The sequence below is a fragment of the Daphnia pulex genome, chromosome 11 (genome assembly GCF_021134715.1).
Source record: "Daphnia pulex isolate KAP4 chromosome 11, ASM2113471v1".
Taxonomy (NCBI): Eukaryota; Metazoa; Arthropoda; class Branchiopoda; order Diplostraca; family Daphniidae; genus Daphnia; species Daphnia pulex.
The window spans coordinates 2,117,735-2,134,933 of record NC_060027.1 but is presented as its reverse complement, the minus strand read 5'-3'; the positions used below and the strand labels follow the sequence as shown (position 1 = coordinate 2,134,933).

General features: G+C 40.3%; 6 protein-coding genes and 1 long non-coding RNA gene across 9 annotated transcripts; 4 read left to right on the top strand and 3 right to left on the bottom strand.

The window, feature by feature from the left end:
* The first annotated feature begins 11 nt into the window (after nucleotides 1–11).
* Nucleotides 12–1,599, top strand: LOC124207898 (RNA-binding region-containing protein 3-like). Its single transcript, XM_046605534.1, has 4 exons — nucleotides 12–181; nucleotides 257–1,062; nucleotides 1,124–1,277; nucleotides 1,349–1,599. Exons 1-4 carry the CDS (start codon nucleotides 12–14, stop codon nucleotides 1,527–1,529), a joined length of 1,311 nt encoding a protein of 436 aa, XP_046461490.1. The 3' UTR covers nucleotides 1,530–1,599.
* Nucleotides 1,530–4,179, bottom strand: LOC124207896 (negative elongation factor D-like). The gene is made up of 11 exons (XM_046605532.1): nucleotides 4,039–4,179; nucleotides 3,833–3,948; nucleotides 3,553–3,772; nucleotides 3,376–3,483; nucleotides 3,156–3,308; nucleotides 2,955–3,085; nucleotides 2,691–2,878; nucleotides 2,455–2,615; nucleotides 1,959–2,399; nucleotides 1,770–1,899; nucleotides 1,530–1,699 (listed from the first exon to the last, which is right to left on the bottom strand). Exons 1-11 carry the CDS (start codon nucleotides 4,108–4,110, stop codon nucleotides 1,665–1,667), a joined length of 1,755 nt encoding a protein of 584 aa, XP_046461488.1. The 5' UTR covers nucleotides 4,111–4,179; the 3' UTR covers nucleotides 1,530–1,664.
* A 34-nt stretch (nucleotides 4,180–4,213) lies between these two features.
* On the top strand, nucleotides 4,214–5,206 carry LOC124207904 (39S ribosomal protein L22, mitochondrial-like). The gene is made up of 3 exons (XM_046605542.1): nucleotides 4,214–4,344; nucleotides 4,408–4,648; nucleotides 4,714–5,206. The coding sequence occupies exons 2-3, from the start codon at nucleotides 4,412–4,414 to the stop codon at nucleotides 5,149–5,151; spliced, it is 675 nt and encodes a 224-aa protein (XP_046461498.1). The 5' UTR covers nucleotides 4,214–4,344; nucleotides 4,408–4,411; the 3' UTR covers nucleotides 5,152–5,206.
* Nucleotides 5,207–5,550: 344 nt separating this feature from the next.
* On the bottom strand, nucleotides 5,551–11,479 carry LOC124207906. Its single transcript, XR_006880175.1, has 9 exons — nucleotides 11,394–11,479; nucleotides 10,609–11,296; nucleotides 10,300–10,545; nucleotides 10,150–10,232; nucleotides 8,421–8,505; nucleotides 8,232–8,347; nucleotides 8,054–8,167; nucleotides 6,862–6,945; nucleotides 5,551–6,792 (listed from the first exon to the last, which is right to left on the bottom strand). It is a non-coding gene; the product is annotated as an uncharacterized LOC124207906 (long non-coding RNA).
* On the top strand, nucleotides 6,670–11,403 carry LOC124207899. 2 transcript variants are annotated; one of them, XR_006880174.1, is made up of 10 exons: nucleotides 6,670–6,836; nucleotides 8,234–8,363; nucleotides 8,430–8,486; nucleotides 9,433–9,525; nucleotides 9,595–9,741; nucleotides 9,979–10,107; nucleotides 10,168–10,336; nucleotides 10,399–10,541; nucleotides 10,623–10,833; nucleotides 11,172–11,403. XR_006880174.1 is itself a non-coding variant. In XM_046605535.1 (9 exons), exons 1-9 carry the CDS (start codon nucleotides 6,670–6,672, stop codon nucleotides 10,779–10,781), a joined length of 1,194 nt encoding a protein of 397 aa, XP_046461491.1. In that variant the 3' UTR covers nucleotides 10,782–11,403. The 2 variants fall into 2 exon arrangements, 1 of the variants encoding a protein (XP_046461491.1); XM_046605535.1 differs by having other exon boundaries at nucleotides 10,623–11,403.
* A 430-nt stretch (nucleotides 11,480–11,909) lies between the features above and the next one.
* Nucleotides 11,910–14,757, top strand: LOC124207900 (ribose-phosphate pyrophosphokinase 1). Of its 2 annotated transcripts, XM_046605536.1 has the most exons (8): nucleotides 11,910–12,067; nucleotides 12,140–12,340; nucleotides 12,407–12,590; nucleotides 12,836–12,850; nucleotides 13,321–13,544; nucleotides 13,607–13,780; nucleotides 13,847–14,006; nucleotides 14,073–14,757. In XM_046605536.1, exons 1-8 carry the CDS (start codon nucleotides 12,036–12,038, stop codon nucleotides 14,163–14,165), a joined length of 1,083 nt encoding a protein of 360 aa, XP_046461492.1. In that variant the 5' UTR covers nucleotides 11,910–12,035; the 3' UTR covers nucleotides 14,166–14,757. The 2 variants fall into 2 exon arrangements, with proteins under 2 accessions (XP_046461492.1, XP_046461493.1); XM_046605537.1 differs by lacking the exon at nucleotides 12,836–12,850.
* On the bottom strand, nucleotides 14,686–17,188 carry LOC124207897 (protein Red-like). Its single transcript, XM_046605533.1, has 9 exons — nucleotides 17,042–17,188; nucleotides 16,944–16,974; nucleotides 16,699–16,869; nucleotides 16,479–16,640; nucleotides 16,139–16,411; nucleotides 15,509–16,067; nucleotides 15,287–15,442; nucleotides 14,968–15,218; nucleotides 14,686–14,905 (listed from the first exon to the last, which is right to left on the bottom strand). Exons 1-9 carry the CDS (start codon nucleotides 17,049–17,051, stop codon nucleotides 14,875–14,877), a joined length of 1,644 nt encoding a protein of 547 aa, XP_046461489.1. The 5' UTR covers nucleotides 17,052–17,188; the 3' UTR covers nucleotides 14,686–14,874.
* Nucleotides 17,189–17,199: the final 11 nt, after the last annotated feature.

Here is a 17,199-nt window from a genome sequence, read left to right as displayed (position 1 = left end):
GACAAGTAGAAATGGAACCTTGCATTACATTGCCCGATACCCCCGATACACTGATCGTGCGCCGTCTACCGGAATGTCTAACAGAGCGAGATTTGAACGATCTTTTCCGATATTTTGGTGCTCAAGCTGTGAGGAAAGAAACACCAAAGGGAAGGCAAAGGAACAGCACTATTATTGTCAAGTAAGTTAGATATAAAATACTAATTCAAGTGAAAGAAATAATTTGTTTTCTTCATTCAACCTGATGATGCAAAAGGTTCAATTCACATGAGGATGCATCATTTGCACTAACTCGCTTGCATCAGCTGAAGGTGGTAGGTAAGAGGATTGTTGCAGAATATGCAGACTTCACAATCTTGCCAGACATTCCTCAGATGAACCTACCAGCACCGAAACCAGCTGGCAAGAATAATGGTGTTAAGTATCCTCCTGCCAATGAACAGATAGTGAACAATATTGCAGCAGAACTTCTACGAAATGATGATTTTTATCACAAAGTTTTACAACTCATGAAGAGTATTAACTTACCTCCACCTTTCCTGCAAGTGCCAAAAGATCCTGTTGTTATAGTTGAACCATCTGATATTGAAGAAGTTGAAATGGAAGAGTTGTACAAAGAAGATACAGAAGAATCAGAATTGGAAACTGATTCTTCTATACCTGGAGAAAAAGAAGTCATTCCTGATGTAGCTGTCAGACATAAGAAGCTTAAACCATTGAAAAGGCCTAACAAGCTGAAAATGCTTATCAACCCATCAACAGCAGTGATTCCTGCTAAAGTGAAACCTGCATTGCCAACTGTTCAAACTATTTCAGAAATATTTGAACAGAAAGAAATAAGTTCAGCAAAGAAACTTGAGTTTAAGATATCTTCAGAAGTTCTTCATGCCAAAAGTGATCAGTCAACCGAAGCGCAACAAGGAACAACAGAAAGTTTCGGAACATTTGCTCCGCTTCCTCCGAGCCAAAATGAACAGCAAAGTGAAGCTCTAGAAAATCAGGAAGAAGATTACGAATTTATCTCCAGAAGAAAACTTCAGATAAACAAACTTCAAGATGAGGGTTAGAAATTTATCATGTTAATAAACAATGAACATTTTAAAAAAAGCTTTGCACCTTACAGAGATCAAACTTCTTCCTGTCTTCAAGAATTATTCGGCTGGTGCTCCTAGTTCACGACTTTACGTGAAGAACTTGGCTAAAACCGTAAAAGAATCCGACCTGAAGCACATCTATGGCCGTTATGTCTTGTGGACGTCAGAAGAAGAACGAAACATGTAAGAATAAAAACAAAACATAAAACAGATGTTTGACACGAGTAGCTAAGTAGTTAATCTTTTAAATCTAGGTTCGACATTCGCCTAATGACCGAAGGTAGGATGAAGGGTCAGGCATTCATCACCCTTCCAAATGTAGATCGAGCAAAGGAAGCCCTCAACGATACCAACTGGGTGATGCTTCAAGGCAAACCTCTGGTTGTTCACTTTGCACGCTCAGCACAGGCCAACACTACGGGCAGTACCACTTGATTATCAGCAATTTCAGTCGATTTATTTTTATGAGCACAGAAAGGATGAAAATAAAACAAATTGGAAGTGATATCCGCGTCGAGCGAAACTGTTTGTTTTTATGAGTCGCAACATCCAACAATTGGTAACGCTTTATTAGGAAACCACGACGTAGTTGGCCTTACAGTACACTAGAAAAATGGAATGCCTCATTAAGAATACTTGTAAGGATTCAAATCCCGTCGAAAATGTTATAAATACCTATGAAATCAGAGACGAGGTCACCGTCACCATCGCCACGCATTGTACCAGTAATTTCTTCATTTTCAACCATCGGAAGGAATAGTTGGACGAACTCGGATGTGTAGGGTGGGGCAATCGATTCAAGTACCTTGGGAATCATATTCAAATTATTACAGGAACTTCAAAGGTACGGTGTTTGGCATTTACCTCTGTGACGAAGTACCGAATCAGTGAAATATCCGTGTCACCTCTTTGCCAGCACTGTTTGATGTACTTGACAATAGGGACGACGTAACCACGCGTTAACAAATTGACCATACGATCAAGTAACATTTTACGCATTTCCAGTTGAACGAGAATCTCCAACTCATCCTGTCTCGACTCGAAAAGTCGTACCAGCAAGTCGAGGATATTTGAGTGGAGCAAAGGATTCACGGCGGCCACTTCATCGAGAAGCGCCAAATGAACAGGGGTGTGTTCGGTGCTCAACTTAAAGTAGGAGGGCTCTAACACAGTCGCTTCTACCCAGCGAAATACGCCCATAGAGACCACAGGGAAACGGATGTACTGATACAGAGTTCCAAGCTCAGCTATTAATTCAGTTGATCCTTTTGCTGTCGTGCAAACTTGATGAGCCTTCTCGAGTGCCTAATAAATAAACATTATTTAGCTTTTCCGATTGGCATTTTTAACAACAGTATACCTGCATGGTGGCCTTTAATTCATCTCGGTTCGTGTTTTTCCTTTGATTCTTTTTGTACACTTCAGCCACGCTGGCAGCGTAAGCAAGGAGATAGTTGTATTTTGATTTGTGCTCAGGATTGAGCTTCACTCCAGGCTTAAACAGTGAATCGAGGAGCAGCTCTACAAAAATTCGTGAATTAAAAAATCAAAATCTTCTAGCCTTTACAATCGCACGAAACAAGAATAATATCATACCCATAAACTGAGGTAAACGGATCAACTCCACCGGTGGGGGATCGGTTGCCGAATACAGTTTATACAAATTCGTGATATCGGCTGGATTCAAAGCGTTGCGAGAGAGCATTGAGGATAAAGCTTGACTGGCACGCGGATGCGCCGCTGACCCATTAAGACCCATAATAATGGCAGTGACATTGTGACCCCTGTCCGATGATAAAGCATTTGATGACATTATTGTTCCATCTAAAAAAAATGGCCTAGTGGAATTTAAATACTAACGATTGAATCGCGTGACGGGTAATTTCTTGTGATAGTCTTTTGATTGAAGGGCCTCCTTTAGGTTCTTGAGACAAAACATTTAACAGTACTTCACTGTACACGAAAGTATGTTGCCCATGACAAATCATCCGCTGTCAAAATTTGACAGAGCATTAATAACAACTTCGATATTGCAACATTCGAATAATCATGTCTACTTACAGCGCATTCTTGTATGTGTTTTTGCCTGTCGTCATCATTACTTTCTGAGTACTGGCCAACCGAAGTCTTCAAAATTCTTGAAAACACTTCGATTTGCTGAGCTGCAGTTGATATACTCGTAATTTCACCTTGAAATCCTGCATCCGAAATCAACTACGAATTTACAAAAGTAATTCGTCAATTACGAAAATTATACATATTATAAAATGGATATCAATACCTTAATGGTGAAATTCAACATAAGGCAATCAGGATATTCCTCAGCCAGTTTATAAACCAGTGATCTCCAGGTGGGATGTTCAATCATTTCAGTAAGCCAAGCTGGTGTCTGAATAAATAATTGGATGAATGAAAATACTGAAGGAAAATCTTAAGTTTGAAATATGTGTTATCTTACTTCTCCCTCCTCAGTGAAAATAGTATCAGCTTTCTTTGGATCAAACATTTTGATGATCATTTCTTTCAAGTGATTTTCTACCATTGACTGTACATCATTTATAGTTGCCCCAGCTAAGATGAGCCATTCTGCCATTAGATTAGCCATCTGTGCTGAGGCAGAGTAGTTCTGGGAGAGTAGTTCAATGACATGGGCTGGGCTTCCACCAACTGTAAAGTACCTGTAGGAAAAAAACATCAATCTAGCTTCTTTCGTCAATAGTGGAAATGACAATAGTAACCTTTTCAGTTGATTGAAAATGCCGGGTTCCATGATGTAGTCCTGTGTTTTGAACGTTTGAAGGCATTCTTCTAAAACTTCTGCAGGATTTTCCATGTACTGGTCCTCATTGTCAGACTACACGAAAATACAAATATTCATTAACCAAACCACTTAAAGTAAAGTATTACTGATGTAAAGAAAACAACTGAAACATGTAAAACTTACGTCTCCCATCTCGGAATCCCCTCTCATTCCCGAACTTTCTCCCCATTCTTGATTATCGTAGCCGTCATCCATTTCCAAGTCAAATTTTACGGAATCAGTAACTGTTTCATTCGATCAAACCACACGAGTTAAATATCTAATAAACCTGATGTGAAACGACGGGTTCAAATTATAACAACAAGCGTCACGAGCGCGTCAGGCGGCGTCTGCTTAAAGATTCGTCTGCAATCAGAATTATTATTTTTCTCCCATCCATTTGCACAAGTCCAGTCTAACAAAAAACTTCAAAAGAACATATTAAACTAGGTAAATAATAACAATCCTAATGTATTTTCATTTCTGTTCTAATTATTGATATTTTTATTGCAGGAAAATGGAGTTTTTGTTAAGACAATTTCAAAACAGAAACTTGCTTTCCATTTGCAAAAGCTTTCAACCAGCAATTAATCATGCCACTTCTTTATCTTTAGTCAATGAAACTTTTGGCAAAGCTTTGCTCCACACAACAAATGTTTCAATGGCACAGCAGCAAAAAGGGCCCCAAAAATGGCCAATCTATAATAAGAAAATGTTTCCTCCACAGTTACCTGGAGAGGAAAGAAGACCAGCAGTAAGTTATTGAGCATTTCCTTTTTTCAGCAAAAACCAATAAGTTGAACTATTTAAATCTTGCAGTATGTTTGCCACATGAGGACCAACATCAAGTATAGCCCATTTAAGATGTGGTATGTTGCATCAATGATAAGAGGGATGTCCATTGATGAAGCTCTCAAACAACTTAGCTTCGTGAATAAGCTAGGAGCTGTCCATGTAAAAGAAGCCTTGTTGGAGGCCCAGAAGCTTGCTGTGGAGAAACACAATGTTGAGTTTAAAAGTAATTTGTGGGTAGCTGAATCTTTTGCTACCAAGGGACTTGTTTACAAGGGTGTTCGCAGGCATGCCAAAGGAAGAGTTGGAGTAATACATTACTTCCACACTCATTACTTTGTCCGCTTAGAAGAAGGAACACCTCCTCAACATTTCTACTTGGAGACTGTACCTAAAACAACCAAAACATTGTTATCTGAATGGGTTGATGAAATGAGGCAGAGGAGAATCCCTCTCTCATTATAGTTCTCCCAAGTGCTGGTCTCTTATAGTTGAATGAATAAAAACATGTTTAATTCCATTTTCTGGTTAAGTTTCTATCAAAATTTTAACTTTTAGCGTTTCAAGTGCGGGGCACGATTTTCTAGATGAAAAAATCCGTTTGAACCATTTTATGTGAAAAATTATGCTTCATATTTCTTTTATAAAATACTCCTTTTTTCTATTAAACAATTTCAATAATTCCATTAAAAAATTATTTTTGCAAAAATTTTGCTAAATCGTACACTGCCGCGCTCGTCATTATAAAAGAAATGTGTGAAATCGTGACAGTAATGGATGCACCGGAAGTTGCGTTCTACTTTCGTCGTCATTAGTTCAGGCTGCCGGTGAAAACTGAAAATTCCGTCATATATTTTGTTCAACTTTGGCGTGTATTGATTCGTCCGTTCTGTGCAAGTTCTTTAAAAAAAAAACACAACTCGGTTACAAAAGTAATAGTGTAGTGCTGTAGAGTCGCGCCGCCAGCCGTGAAAATCTTTCTTCTTGTTTAACACCACGCTGTGAGAAACGACAGAGGAGCAACTGTTAAAACTGACATCAGGTAAAATAAAAATAAAAAAGCGAGACTATACTATGCCGCGAAATCTATCCGCAAACTCATTACTTTAAGCCAAATATCACGTAAGAAACTCATCGTATCAAGTCTCTGCATATCGTCGTCACACATTTTCAAAAGCATAAGATAATTACGATGATGATGCAATCGATTTTGTGGGAGCCAGTCAGCAGTTGTACAGGACGTGACGACAAAGTTCGGGGTTAGTAGTACTGTTTTGTTGTTGTGTTACCCTTTTCTATGACCCCCGTGAGGCGCTCATATATAATTCAGGCCGTCGAAAGGGTGGGAATCTAAGTCTAACAAAACAAATAGGTGGGGTGTGTGTGTGTGTATATACGTTAGCATTAGTCTTCTTTCTCGAATCCCGTTGATTGCCATCTGGCGAGTCGTGACAGCGTTCGTGTTGTCAAACTGGGCATAGAATGTAAAGGGGAGAATCGTGCTTGGGGCAATTCAATCACAATAAAGTATACCATCCGGATGGATGGATAGAAATGTTAGTTACGTTAATATTTCCAAGTCCATTTTAAAAACCCAAAAGAAATGAATAGATCTACCGAGGATATGCTAAGCGTCCCCGCCCAACTCGATTTCCCAGTTGATTCGTGAAGTTTGAGCTATTTTATCGCGATTGCAACATTTGATTCAATTATGGCTGTATAATCTCGATAATTTTATGAGGGGATCAACTTTTGTGTGTACACGGGCTTGTCACGGGAAGGAGAACAAGGAAGTCGGGAGAGAAATGGGACAAGTTCTGGCGCGCACAGCCTATAATAATATATCTACAACCCGTCTGTGTGCTAGTACGTACAAGACCGCACTGTCCCGTGTGCCACGGTTACCAAAGCAACCCGAAGCTATTTACTCAAGTCGTGGCAAAAAGGTTTTAGCCTTGCCTTGGCTGCCTCTATTCCGCTCGAATGGCCGAACCGTGCAGTAGCAGCAGCAGTGACCTGATCGCCTCAGACGAAGGACAGTTGGCTCAATTGCTGGATCAGGATCAACAACATCCAGCCGTCGACGACACCAACGACGACACTCTTCTAGCAAACATGGAGGCCTGCTTCAAAGCATTCGATAAAGACAGGTGAGTTTGTCTAAGTTGCTTCTACCTTGACACCTTTCCATGCGCGTCCAGTCCTTTCAAATATCGACCGATCGGTGCCAACAACAAGCCTCCCAATTTTTGCCTAAACCTAAAAAAGAAAAAAACAAGATTCGATTAGTTAATTGTCTTGCATTAGTCGGTCCGATGAAACGAGCACTCAAAGTGAGCACTCAAACGTACACGAAATGTCACTCTGCTAATATTTGTGATGACACATTTGATAAGCAAAGTTTCATTGACGTTTGCTATTTTTAGCCACTTGATAGTCGCGGGAAGGATCTAAAGGAGAGAAGAAGAAGAAAAAGTGCATTGGGTTTGTTGAAATAGGTGCTGATGGTGAGACTTTGACCTTTGAGCCGTTGTGTGAGCACAGGCATGAAAGAGAGCAAACACCACGTTGGCAAGTTTGTATAGTAGAGGAGGGACCTGTGTGTACGGTATCCTAGCGCGCGCTTAAATTAGCACACTCTGCAGTTTCGTGTCACAAGTCCACTAGACATCCAACCTCCCCTCGTTACGTATTCTATGCAGCCCCCCCCCCCATGTTTACGGAGGTTCCAGAATAGTAGGCGTCATAATAATAAAGTGACGCACAACTAGCAAACCGTGCCTTCAAACAAATCTGCAAACTTCATGTCATTGAGACAGCGCACGATGCGGGACATTGCGGCAGTTTTGTCTGACAAAAAATTCGACATATTGAAAGTATTTGCTAGACAATAAAAACAAAATTCAATGTAGTAAAGTTTTTCGCGAATAGAAAAAAAGTAGGAAGAAAATTTGCATAAAGTAATATTTGAATAAGGCCGGTCTTGTCTGACTTTTGGCAAAAAAGAAAAACAACTGGATATCCGGATAGTTTTATTCTTTTTGTTCTTGGTATAGCAATTTCTAATCACGCGATCCTTCCATATGTATACACATAATACAACGGCGCTTCCTCATCGGCAACTCGGTAGTTGTCGAGCCGTTTGTGTGTAGACCTTGGCGCTCCTCCAACCCACTAGACTTACGTCCTCTTTGAATTTTCTTTTATTTACTACACCAGTGACTTAGTTGATGGTCACGAAACGATGACGTACGCAACTTTATCGATCCCACAGTTCACACAACAATGCCTCCCCCCCCCCTCACTGCCTTGCGTTTTGATATCTAAGGTACAAATATAGAGTAGATATACTTATCTACGTACGCACCGTCACAATTTACAAGCTGTGAATTGGCCCTTTCCACGGGGTGGTCGTTTTCACTGGATCCGGTCATTTGCGAAGGTCAATTCCCCCCCGCTCGGCCAATGACGTCACCAACACCTTTCAAGAAGAAAAATCTTTAAAAACATAAAATTATTTCATTTGTTGTTGTGATGATTATTACAGTGACGGGTTAATGACGTTGTCCGACTTTGCCGCCCTGTGTCGTACTCTCTTCCGCAATGAGCAGGGCAAAGCTTACGCCATCGAGGAAAGTCGGCTCCAGGAAATGTTTGACGTCTTTGATCGAAACCAAGTAATTCAATAAAAATTCAAAAAGTAGCTGTTTCAAAAATCTAAATTCAAAATTTACCTGTTCCAGGACGGTTATGTGGATTTCCAAGAGTTTGCCTTCTGCTGGAAGCATTGGATCAAGCCCGTAAGTCCTTTTTTGTTTTCTTTGTGTCCGTCCGTTTCCAACAATAACAAATGAAAAATGGTGAAAGTATTATTGGATAGGGAAAAGTTGCTGAAAACATGTGGTAGTAGTTATAGAGCTAGTCGTACGATAAGTCAAACTTTATTACCAAAACGCAAACACTTAATCGATCATAGATAACGGGCCTTGAAAGAGAGAGGGAGTGTTCTAGACAACAGACGGCGTAGAATAAGTAAAGTTGATCGATGAAACGGGCTGAGCTTTTTGTTGTGCAGCGGCACGAGGCACCGGTCGTAAAGAAAAAAAAACGACCTCGTGTATATTATAGATATTTCGAGAATAGGAACAGTAAGCGCCTGGGAAAAAAAAGGAAAGGAAATACTATACAGAAATGGGAGAGAAAATGTGTATATATCGGACGGAAAGAAACGCAACTGTGGGGCTAGAGAACTACCATCGCGTGTCTTTTCAATTGACCCGGCATGTTTATGCGATGTTGGGAAACACGCGTACTATTGCCGGCCAGCCATGAGGGGCCGAACATATAGTACACTATATTATAAATAAATACAAAAGCTACTCAATCACAAGTTCTTGGTGTATATATATAAAAGAAAAAGGGGGAAAAAACAAGCTTTGAAATGGGAAAAAAAAGTTTGTTTTTTTTTCTTTGCCTCTCTGCTGCTGCGGCACACAACACTTCTGCAATATTGTGACACACCGACACGCAATTCAATCACTCATGCCTCCCACCTGAATTTTTCTAGACTCTCCCCCCTCCAATTTCGGGGGGAACAATCGTGATTGATACACCCCTTTTTATTATTATTTCCGTAAATCGGGCTAAGCAATTATTTGTAGAGTGTGGCATTTGGCCTCAGTGCGAGATGGGTGTGATCACGAAAATTTCTATTAAAGTGAATTTACGTTTGACGGAATTGTTTAGATCGTTCGTCCCGTGAGCGCTTTGATTATCGTCGACGTTCAAAATGATTTCATTACCGGATCTCTGTCCATATCCCAATGCCCAGCTCAGCAGGTAAAACCCTTTTGTTTTAAATAACTCAAATTGTTGACTCGATTTCTAATTCTTTCTCAATAACCGTAGAATGGTCAAGACGTCCTAAAACCTACCAACAAATTGCTGGAAACCGTACCGTTCGAAGTGGTTTTTTACTCCCTCGACTGGCATCCCGACAACCACGTTTCGTTCATCGAGAACGTTGGCAAACGTAAACTACACTCATCCAGCCAAGTACGTCACTACACACGCAATTACTTTTAATGAGATCTGAAAGTAAACGCCGCAATTTATTTTTTACCGACCCTTACTGCACGAAAGGTGATCGCATGCATGCTCAGACTTTCTGCAGTGGACTATTTATAATTTCTCGATCCATCACACAAATTTGGGGTAGAGGGGGGGGGGAGGATATTAACGCGTTCATCCCTATGATTACCTAAGTTATTACATGCACCTTTTATCGAACAGAAAAAAGCGGAAGAAGCGGTAACGTACGACACGGTAGTCTTCGAAGGGCCTCCCTTGAACGAGCAAAAACTATGGCCGAAGCATTGCGTGCAGAATTCGTGGGGAGCTGAGCTCCATCCAGCCATGAAGGTTTTACTTTATTTCTAAGGTACTGCTATGAAAGTAACTCACCAATTTATCACCCTGTAGATACTGGAAAATGGGATACTAGTCCACAAAGGAGTTCATCCGGATATCGATTCCTATTCAGCTTTCTGGGATAACAACAAAATGTCAAAAACGGACCTAGGTTCTTTGATGCAAAAAAAGAAAATTACAGACCTGTACGTTTGCGGACTCGCCTACGATGTTTGCGTCGGTAAGCAAATAATTCTTTGAAATGGATATCTGCAATTGCTGACTCGGGAAAACATTTTTAAGGCGCGACAGCTAGGGATTCTCTAGACCATGGCTACAGGACGATCCTAATAGATGACGCCAGCCGGGGAATATCTGTCGACGACATTCTCAACACTCGTGACATCATAACCGATAAGAATGGTCTTGTCGTTCACTCATCACAGGTGACTAGTATTAATATTTAAAAAAAAAAAAGTTATTTTACAAAAAAAAATTATCGTTTTAAATTACATTTCACTGATCAGGTGAAGGATATGGTTGAGGGTCGTGACCGAAGGCCGGAACTTGGTTATTTTCAAGCTATGCGTCTACGTCAGATGCCCCAGAATGGTGGAATAAGAGATGAAAAGTCCAGTCCAGATGACAATGCCTCACCTCGCGATTCCGTCATCTTTCTGACTTAGCCAGCTCCAATGCAAAAACAATTCCTGAATGCTGGTTTTATACCATAAATAAGTAAAGATCTTCACATTCGATTTCATCCAGATGAACTTACAAAAAGATTTCAATGATTTGTCTCAGCAAGCAATTCAATATGATCTGCTTAAGAATAGTAGTATCAGTTGACACAAGCAATCTAACTGGCCACCTCATATTTCATACCTCTCTTGTTGCAGCTCCCACATCCAACGTTTCTCTTTTCATATTATAACCAACAATTTCAATCACAACTTGTAGACAATTTTGAGGCACAGTAATTATCAATGCATAATCCCTATAACCATTTCTAGTCCGTCCTGTAAAGTGTGAAAAAGTGATATTATTCATCCTCATTGATTGGTTTTCAAATTTAGGTTACATGCAATCTGGTTCATTTTCTTTGGTATCACGTTGGGGGTAAAGTCTGCAGTCTGACACCATTCCGATCCGGTAAAAATGTTGATAGAATGTTTATCAATGTTCTCTACCAAGCTGTAGCCTGTGGGTAATACGTTTAGTCATGAATCAATTCCACTGAATTCAGGTTTTGATATATCTTTCGCACGTGGTTTTGGGTGTTGCATAATACAGTTTACTTGAACAGTTTCATGTGGCATTGCGTCATCATCAGTTTTGAGTACACGACCTTGATCTAGCCATAGTCCGATTTCGGAGATAAGGTGGTCAATGAACTATCGAACTCCACAGCCTCAGCCTGTCAAAAGCTAGTCTGCTAGACTGAATGTCTGATGATAGATACAGCAGACGTTTTCCACGTGCTTCTAGCATGTCACGTACTACATATTAACGGAGTCGATTCTCCCATGAGCCCTTGATTGGAATTGGAGCATATCTGCAAGGAAATGAGTTAATATGATTTCTTAATCAACGATCGCAAAATTTATCGTTATATCATAAACTAGTATTTTGAGTAAAAAAGAATTATAGGTAGGTCTAAAGAGGCCCGTTTATCAATCTTGCCGCAGGTAGATACAGCGTAGCCGGTTCGTCCTTTGAATTTTTAAAGATATTGACATGTCAATCAACTTTAATACATGGCCGAAAAATCTTATGTTATTAAAAAATGTTTTAATACTTTTCAGAAATAAGTCTATTAATGGTTAATATAGTTTGAGAATCGACACCAATTAAAAACTAGCCTGTTGAGGCATTTTCTCATATTAGCGCCACCACCATTAAGTAGCGCCACCTGGTACCATTTGGTAGCAACCCATCCAATGCCAGGTCCATACAGTGCCGACAGAAATAGGTAATTAAATCAATACATCTTAATAATTTAGAAATTACACATCGTTCCTATTTTATATTTTAACTTTTGAAGAGCCCGGTGTCTGTTGAAAAATAAGCCCACCGCCCAGTTCTCCCCCAAGTTTTCTGTCGGGAAATATCTAGGCAGAAAGATGCCCAACATTAAGGTCTTCAGCGGCTCCTCTCATCCCGATTTGGCTCAAAAAGTGGTCGACCGTTTGGGCATCGAACTTGGCCGAGTCGTGGCAAAAAAGTTCTCTAACCTCGAGACCAAGTAATTTGTCATTTTTATTTAAATATCACATCTGTCAGTCACTTCATCATTGTCATTCTTTCAAAGTGTCGAGATCGGAGAGTCTGTTCGAGGAGAAGATGTCTACATTGTCCAGAGTGGATCAGGAGAGATTAACGACAATCTAATGGAACTACTCATCATGATCAATGCCTGTAAAATTGCATCTGCTTCAAGAGTCACCGCTGTCATCCCATGTTTTCCTTACGCCAGACAGGATAAAAAAGACAAGGTAATATGTAGAACCATAAAGATAGTTGAAAACATAAATTTAGATTCCTGCGTCTTCTTTGGAATGCCCGGCAGCTCAGTTGAAACATTAAATGGGTAGACCAAATTTAAAGTATTAAAAAAATAACCTTTCTGTGTGTACAACAATTAACAAACTTAACTGCCCTCCCCCTATTTGTTAGTTGTGTTGAATAAGTTGTCCTGCGCCACAGTTTGCTCATAGCTCGTTTGTTGCCAATTTTTCAGGGAGTGCAACACACGGTAAGTGCTCCCCTTTTGGTTTGAACAAAAATAGCTGTCCTGTGTAGTTGCCTGAAATCTGCGCACCGCCTCCTCCCTATCACCTGTCCAAAAAACGATCCTTCAAAGCCCACAAAAAAAGCGTACAGTATCAGCCCTGGCTGCGAATATGGTCACTTCAAGATCTCATGATGGCGATTTGTGCAACTGATGGGATTTCTCGTGTCGATGCTTCTTCAGTAAGGGAAATGATTAGTTGCAAGGTACTCTCTTATCTTTCTTGCTGAAACCTGACGTTTCACAAATCGCCAACGCGCGAAAACACAGCTTTGCGTAAATTATGGGTATAATAATTTCAAGAAGGTCAGTGCCACGTTCCGTCAAAACTTAAATAGTTGTTAGTTGGAATCGTACATAAAGGTTTTCTTTTCGTAGTGTTTATGTCTTTTTCTCTTTTAATCTTTGATTGACTGACTTATTCTGGAGGACAGAGTCGAGCCCCCATCTCAGCCAAGCTGGTGGCTAACATGTTAAGTGTAGCTGGAGCAGATCATATCATTACAATGGATTTACATGCGTCTCAAATTCAAGGATTCTTTGATATCCCCGTTGACAATCTCTATGCTGAACCTGCCGTCTTGAAGTGGATTAAAGAAAACATTCCGGAGTGGCGCAACTGTATTATAGTTTCGCCAGACGCGGGCGGTGCTAAAAGGTAGGATCTAAAACCACGTTTCTATTTTTAATGTTCTTGCAACGAATTTGTTTGAAAAACAGGGTGACTTCGATTGCCGATCGACTCAACGTTGATTTCGCCTTGATCCACAAGGAGCGAAAGAAGGCTAATGAAGTGGCTGCCATGGTTCTTGTCGGAGACGTCAAAGATCGTGTTGCCATTCTGGTCGACGACATGGCTGACACATGCGGCACAATCTGCCACGCAGCAGACAAGTAAAATAACAGTTTTTCAATTAAAGGGGAGTTTTTGATTTATTGTCTTAATTTCGTTTTCTACAGACTACTCGAAGCAGGTGCCACAAAAGTGTATGCCATTTTAACACACGGTATCTTCTCTGGCCCTGCCATATCACGCATCAACAACGCCTGTTTCGAGGCGGTAGTTGTCACTAATTCTATACCTCAAGATAGACACATGAAAGAGTGCTCCAAAATCCAGGTAATCTAAATTAGCACTACTCTTTGCATTAGCTCTTTTTTAACATGCCATTGTCTCATCTTGAAGGTGATAGACGTTTCGATGATGTTCGCCGAGGCCGTACGACGCACCCACAATGGCGAGTCGGTGTCGTACCTGTTCTCCAACGTCCCCTACTAAATATAGTACAATTAGCGCACCGAACACCTGCGAGCTTCATCACTACAATGATTGTCGCTGTGGCCTCCCTCTCTGGCACCAACCCTCCTTCTCTTTTTGCAGTTTAGATACATTCCACACATTCGATCATTATTTTTCTTCTTTTTTTTCCCGACTTGTCTATGTGTGGCAACCACGATATATATCTATCTATCCGCTACTTTCAAGATGAAATGGAAAACTCCTCCCAAGCAGCCTTTTTTCTTTCCATCCATTTGGCCCGTTGCGATGAGCCCAACCCCTTCATTCTTCTTGATAGACAAGATTGACAAATAGAGTTGTGCCATAATTGTCACATGCCCTCTTTCGATGCTCGTTGGTGTGCTTTGTGGTGGCTTTCATGTGTGTTTATCCTTTTTCTTTTTATATGGGTCAGTCTTTGACGAACCACTATATACTTTTCTCACTTTCTGTCTTGTTGAATATCTTTTGGTCCACAAAAATAGTTTTTGTTTAGAAAAAAAAATGGAATGAAATTGACTGATGCTCTGGAATTGTTTCACTGCACTTGTGATGAAATATATATGAAGCTAGTGAGGGTACGAAAAACAAATCTTTTCATTCACGATGGGTACCTAAATGAATGCAGTTAATTGGGAACATTAGAAAACATTTTCGCGGTCAATACAGTAGAATATGGTTAATGAAGGAAAACCAATGATGAAAAATATCAATTACGACGAACAGACTTCTCCGGTTTTCTAAACGAATAAGAAATCATGAATTATACAGGAAAACATTTTGAAATAATTATGAAACTTACTGTGATTCTCCCGATGGACCTCCTTTACGCTTGTGTAGGATAGATTGGATCTTCTGCCATTCTCGGTCCAGTTCCGCTTTCTCCGTCTTATCTGTTTTGACAACAGTCTTGTTGCGCGTCTTGCGTCCGTCGGCCATCTTGATACCATACTGATAGGCAGCTTTAGGAAGGGCTTCCTTTTTGTTCATGTAATCACCATACTCTTCCGCTGTATCAAAGTCCCATCGACCGACTGGTCCTTTTTTGTTGCCCTGAGAAATAAGTTTACAAAAAGAATCTGTAAAATCAATTTTCAATCAACGTTTTAATCATTTCTTACCAGGTCCATTTTTGAGTAATCGGCTTCATCGTCCGAGTCTTCAAGAGCGTCGTTCATTTCCTCGAAACCAGGATAGCATTCGGCATATCCTTCAGGTTCAGCGGATAGTTTAGAAAGCATTTTATCTGCCTTCTTGGAAGACCCACCATCTCGTTTCTGTGAATCAATAGACAATCAATAACTGGTAAAAGATGAAACTCAGTATCATTATTGAAAACTTGCATCAGCTGCTCCTGGTTTTAGCAGGGCACCCAGAGTCCGTTCAGCTTCCAAAACTGCGGCGCTTTTCAAAGCATCCTTGGACTTGTCTCGATCAGCATCTCCGTCTTTATCCTTGCGGGATTTGTCGTCAAAGTAGTCACGCTTGTCACTTCGCCTTTCCCTGTCACGTGAACTACTAGAGGCAGTTTTCTCCTTTGTCGGGGCCACATAAGTCCCGATATTGCTGTAGATGGTGTCTTCTACTATTGTGGATTTGTTGACTTTCAGGCCGGGGATGATTTGCGGGGGTGGCATGTCTTTGTTTTCTTTGGGCTTTTTGAGCTTTTTGCCGATTTTTCCTTGCCGGAGGTACGATAAAATTTGCGTCAGCTTATTAATGACAATGTCATTTGTAGACAGAGTGGCTAAGGATTCCAGTCCGGGGCAATCAGCTTTGCTTCTCAACACGGTCGTTGGTATGTCTGACTCGGCATTCTCATCTTCTAACTCGATAAGATACGCCATTCGACCAGGAAGGAAATGTTCGTTTCGCTCAGGTGGTTTTGATCTGAATACGGCCCTGCATTTTAAAATAAATAAAACAATAAATTAACTCATGATCATTTCAATGATATGAAGTTGAAGTTTTACCTAAAAATGTTTTTTCCTATAATTGTTTTAAACTGGATCTCATCGTCACCTTCCTTCTTTTTCTCGACTTCCTTTTCTCCCTCTTTTTTTTCGCCTTCAACAGCCTGTTCGAGTTGTTCGTCATCCTCTTCTTCAAACTGCTCCATTTCACTGCGTACTTTCTGGAGAAGAGCATAATCGAGACCTTTCACCAAGTGAGTGTGTTCCATGTCACCACCCAAAAACTTTGATTCTTGGATCATTTGTTTCCTTCGTTCAGCAGCATCCATTGTTCTGTAAAAGAAATTTGATTCATGTTGATTGTTTGAAGTTTTTCAGTAGAAAAGTATGACTGTAGTACGATTTTATATCTGGTGCTACAGCACGATAAGCTCCAAGTGTCGCTAACGCATCAGGGCCAGAAGCTTCGCCTCCATCTCGTCTTTCTTTAGCACGATCGCGATATTTTTTTGCAAGTTCAGCTAGAATTTCTTCTTCTTCTTTTTTCTCTTTCAAGTATTCACTAAAATTATTCAAAGACGTTAACAACTATTAATGCATAGTTTGAATGAGTGTCTCACCTTTTTTTAGCTCTTTTCTGGTCACTTTTCCCATGTGTTGTTTTACGAACACTACTCTCTCCTCGAACAGACCCCATCCCCAAATTACTTGAAGAACCTGAACCTGATCCAAATCCAGCACGAGGTGTCATCATCAACTTTCGGAAGTCATCGTTTGTCAACCTGGAGGATCTACGGATTAAAAAATAAAAACAATAAGCTACATTAATTTGGAACATGGTCTAAATGAATGAATCATTTCTTACGCTTCCCCAGGTCCAGCGTCCTGCCCATCTCCTGAAACGAAATTCAATTTAAAGTTACTATACATTATTTCAATAAAAAATTACAGCAATGATCTTACTGTCAGGCATTATTAGGCCGATAGATAGTTGAATTCACAATGAGAAAACAAAATTTACAAAAACTTTGCTTGCCAAAGCCAAACAGTTCGAAACTTCGAACTTGTCGAAACAACAGACGAAGCAAACTAACGTCGTCTGCTAAGTCTACGGGAATACT

What these genes read in the sequence shown, in the direction of transcription:
- LOC124207899 (XM_046605535.1), top strand. Translation starts at nt 6,670, where the DNA reads ATGGCCGAACCGTGCAGTAGCAGCAGCAGTGACCTGATCGCCTCAGAC. An exon ending in CCCAATGCCCAGCTCAGCAG is followed by an intron (nt 9,526 to 9,594) that starts GTAAAACCCTTT and finishes CAATAACCGTAG; the next exon opens with AATGGTCAAGACGTCCTAAA. An exon ending in CGCCTACGATGTTTGCGTCG is followed by an intron (nt 10,337 to 10,398) that starts GTAAGCAAATAA and finishes AACATTTTTAAG; the next exon opens with GCGCGACAGCTAGGGATTCT.
- LOC124207898 (XM_046605534.1), top strand. Translation starts at nt 12, where the DNA reads ATGGAACCTTGCATTACATTGCCCGATACCCCCGATACACTGATCGTG. An exon ending in AAACAAACTTCAAGATGAGG is followed by an intron (nt 1,063 to 1,123) that starts GTTAGAAATTTA and finishes TGCACCTTACAG; the next exon opens with AGATCAAACTTCTTCCTGTC. An exon ending in TCAGAAGAAGAACGAAACAT is followed by an intron (nt 1,278 to 1,348) that starts GTAAGAATAAAA and finishes TTTTAAATCTAG; the next exon opens with GTTCGACATTCGCCTAATGA.
- LOC124207897 (XM_046605533.1), bottom strand. An exon ending in GACGCTGGACCTGGGGAAGC is followed by an intron (nt 16,870 to 16,943) that starts GTAAGAAATGAT and finishes TTTAATCCGTAG; the next exon opens with ATCCTCCAGGTTGACAAACG. An exon ending in ATTACTCAAAAATGGACCTG is followed by an intron (nt 15,219 to 15,286) that starts GTAAGAAATGAT and finishes CTTATTTCTCAG; the next exon opens with GGCAACAAAAAAGGACCAGT.
- LOC124207896 (XM_046605532.1), bottom strand. Translation starts at nt 4,110, where the DNA reads ATGGATGACGGCTACGATAATCAAGAATGGGGAGAAAGTTCGGGAATG. An exon ending in TGTTGAATTTCACCATTAAG is followed by an intron (nt 3,309 to 3,375) that starts GTATTGATATCC and finishes GTAAATTCGTAG; the next exon opens with TTGATTTCGGATGCAGGATT. An exon ending in ACCCGTCACGCGATTCAATC is followed by an intron (nt 2,879 to 2,954) that starts GTTAGTATTTAA and finishes ATCATCGGACAG; the next exon opens with GGGTCACAATGTCACTGCCA.
- LOC124207904 (XM_046605542.1), top strand. Translation starts at nt 4,412, where the DNA reads ATGGAGTTTTTGTTAAGACAATTTCAAAACAGAAACTTGCTTTCCATT. An exon ending in GAGAGGAAAGAAGACCAGCA is followed by an intron (nt 4,649 to 4,713) that starts GTAAGTTATTGA and finishes TAAATCTTGCAG; the next exon opens with TATGTTTGCCACATGAGGAC.
- LOC124207900 (XM_046605536.1), top strand. Translation starts at nt 12,036, where the DNA reads ATGCCAGGTCCATACAGTGCCGACAGAAATAG. An exon ending in TTCTCTAACCTCGAGACCAA is followed by an intron (nt 12,341 to 12,406) that starts GTAATTTGTCAT and finishes ATTCTTTCAAAG; the next exon opens with TGTCGAGATCGGAGAGTCTG. An exon ending in GACGCGGGCGGTGCTAAAAG is followed by an intron (nt 13,545 to 13,606) that starts GTAGGATCTAAA and finishes TTTGAAAAACAG; the next exon opens with GGTGACTTCGATTGCCGATC.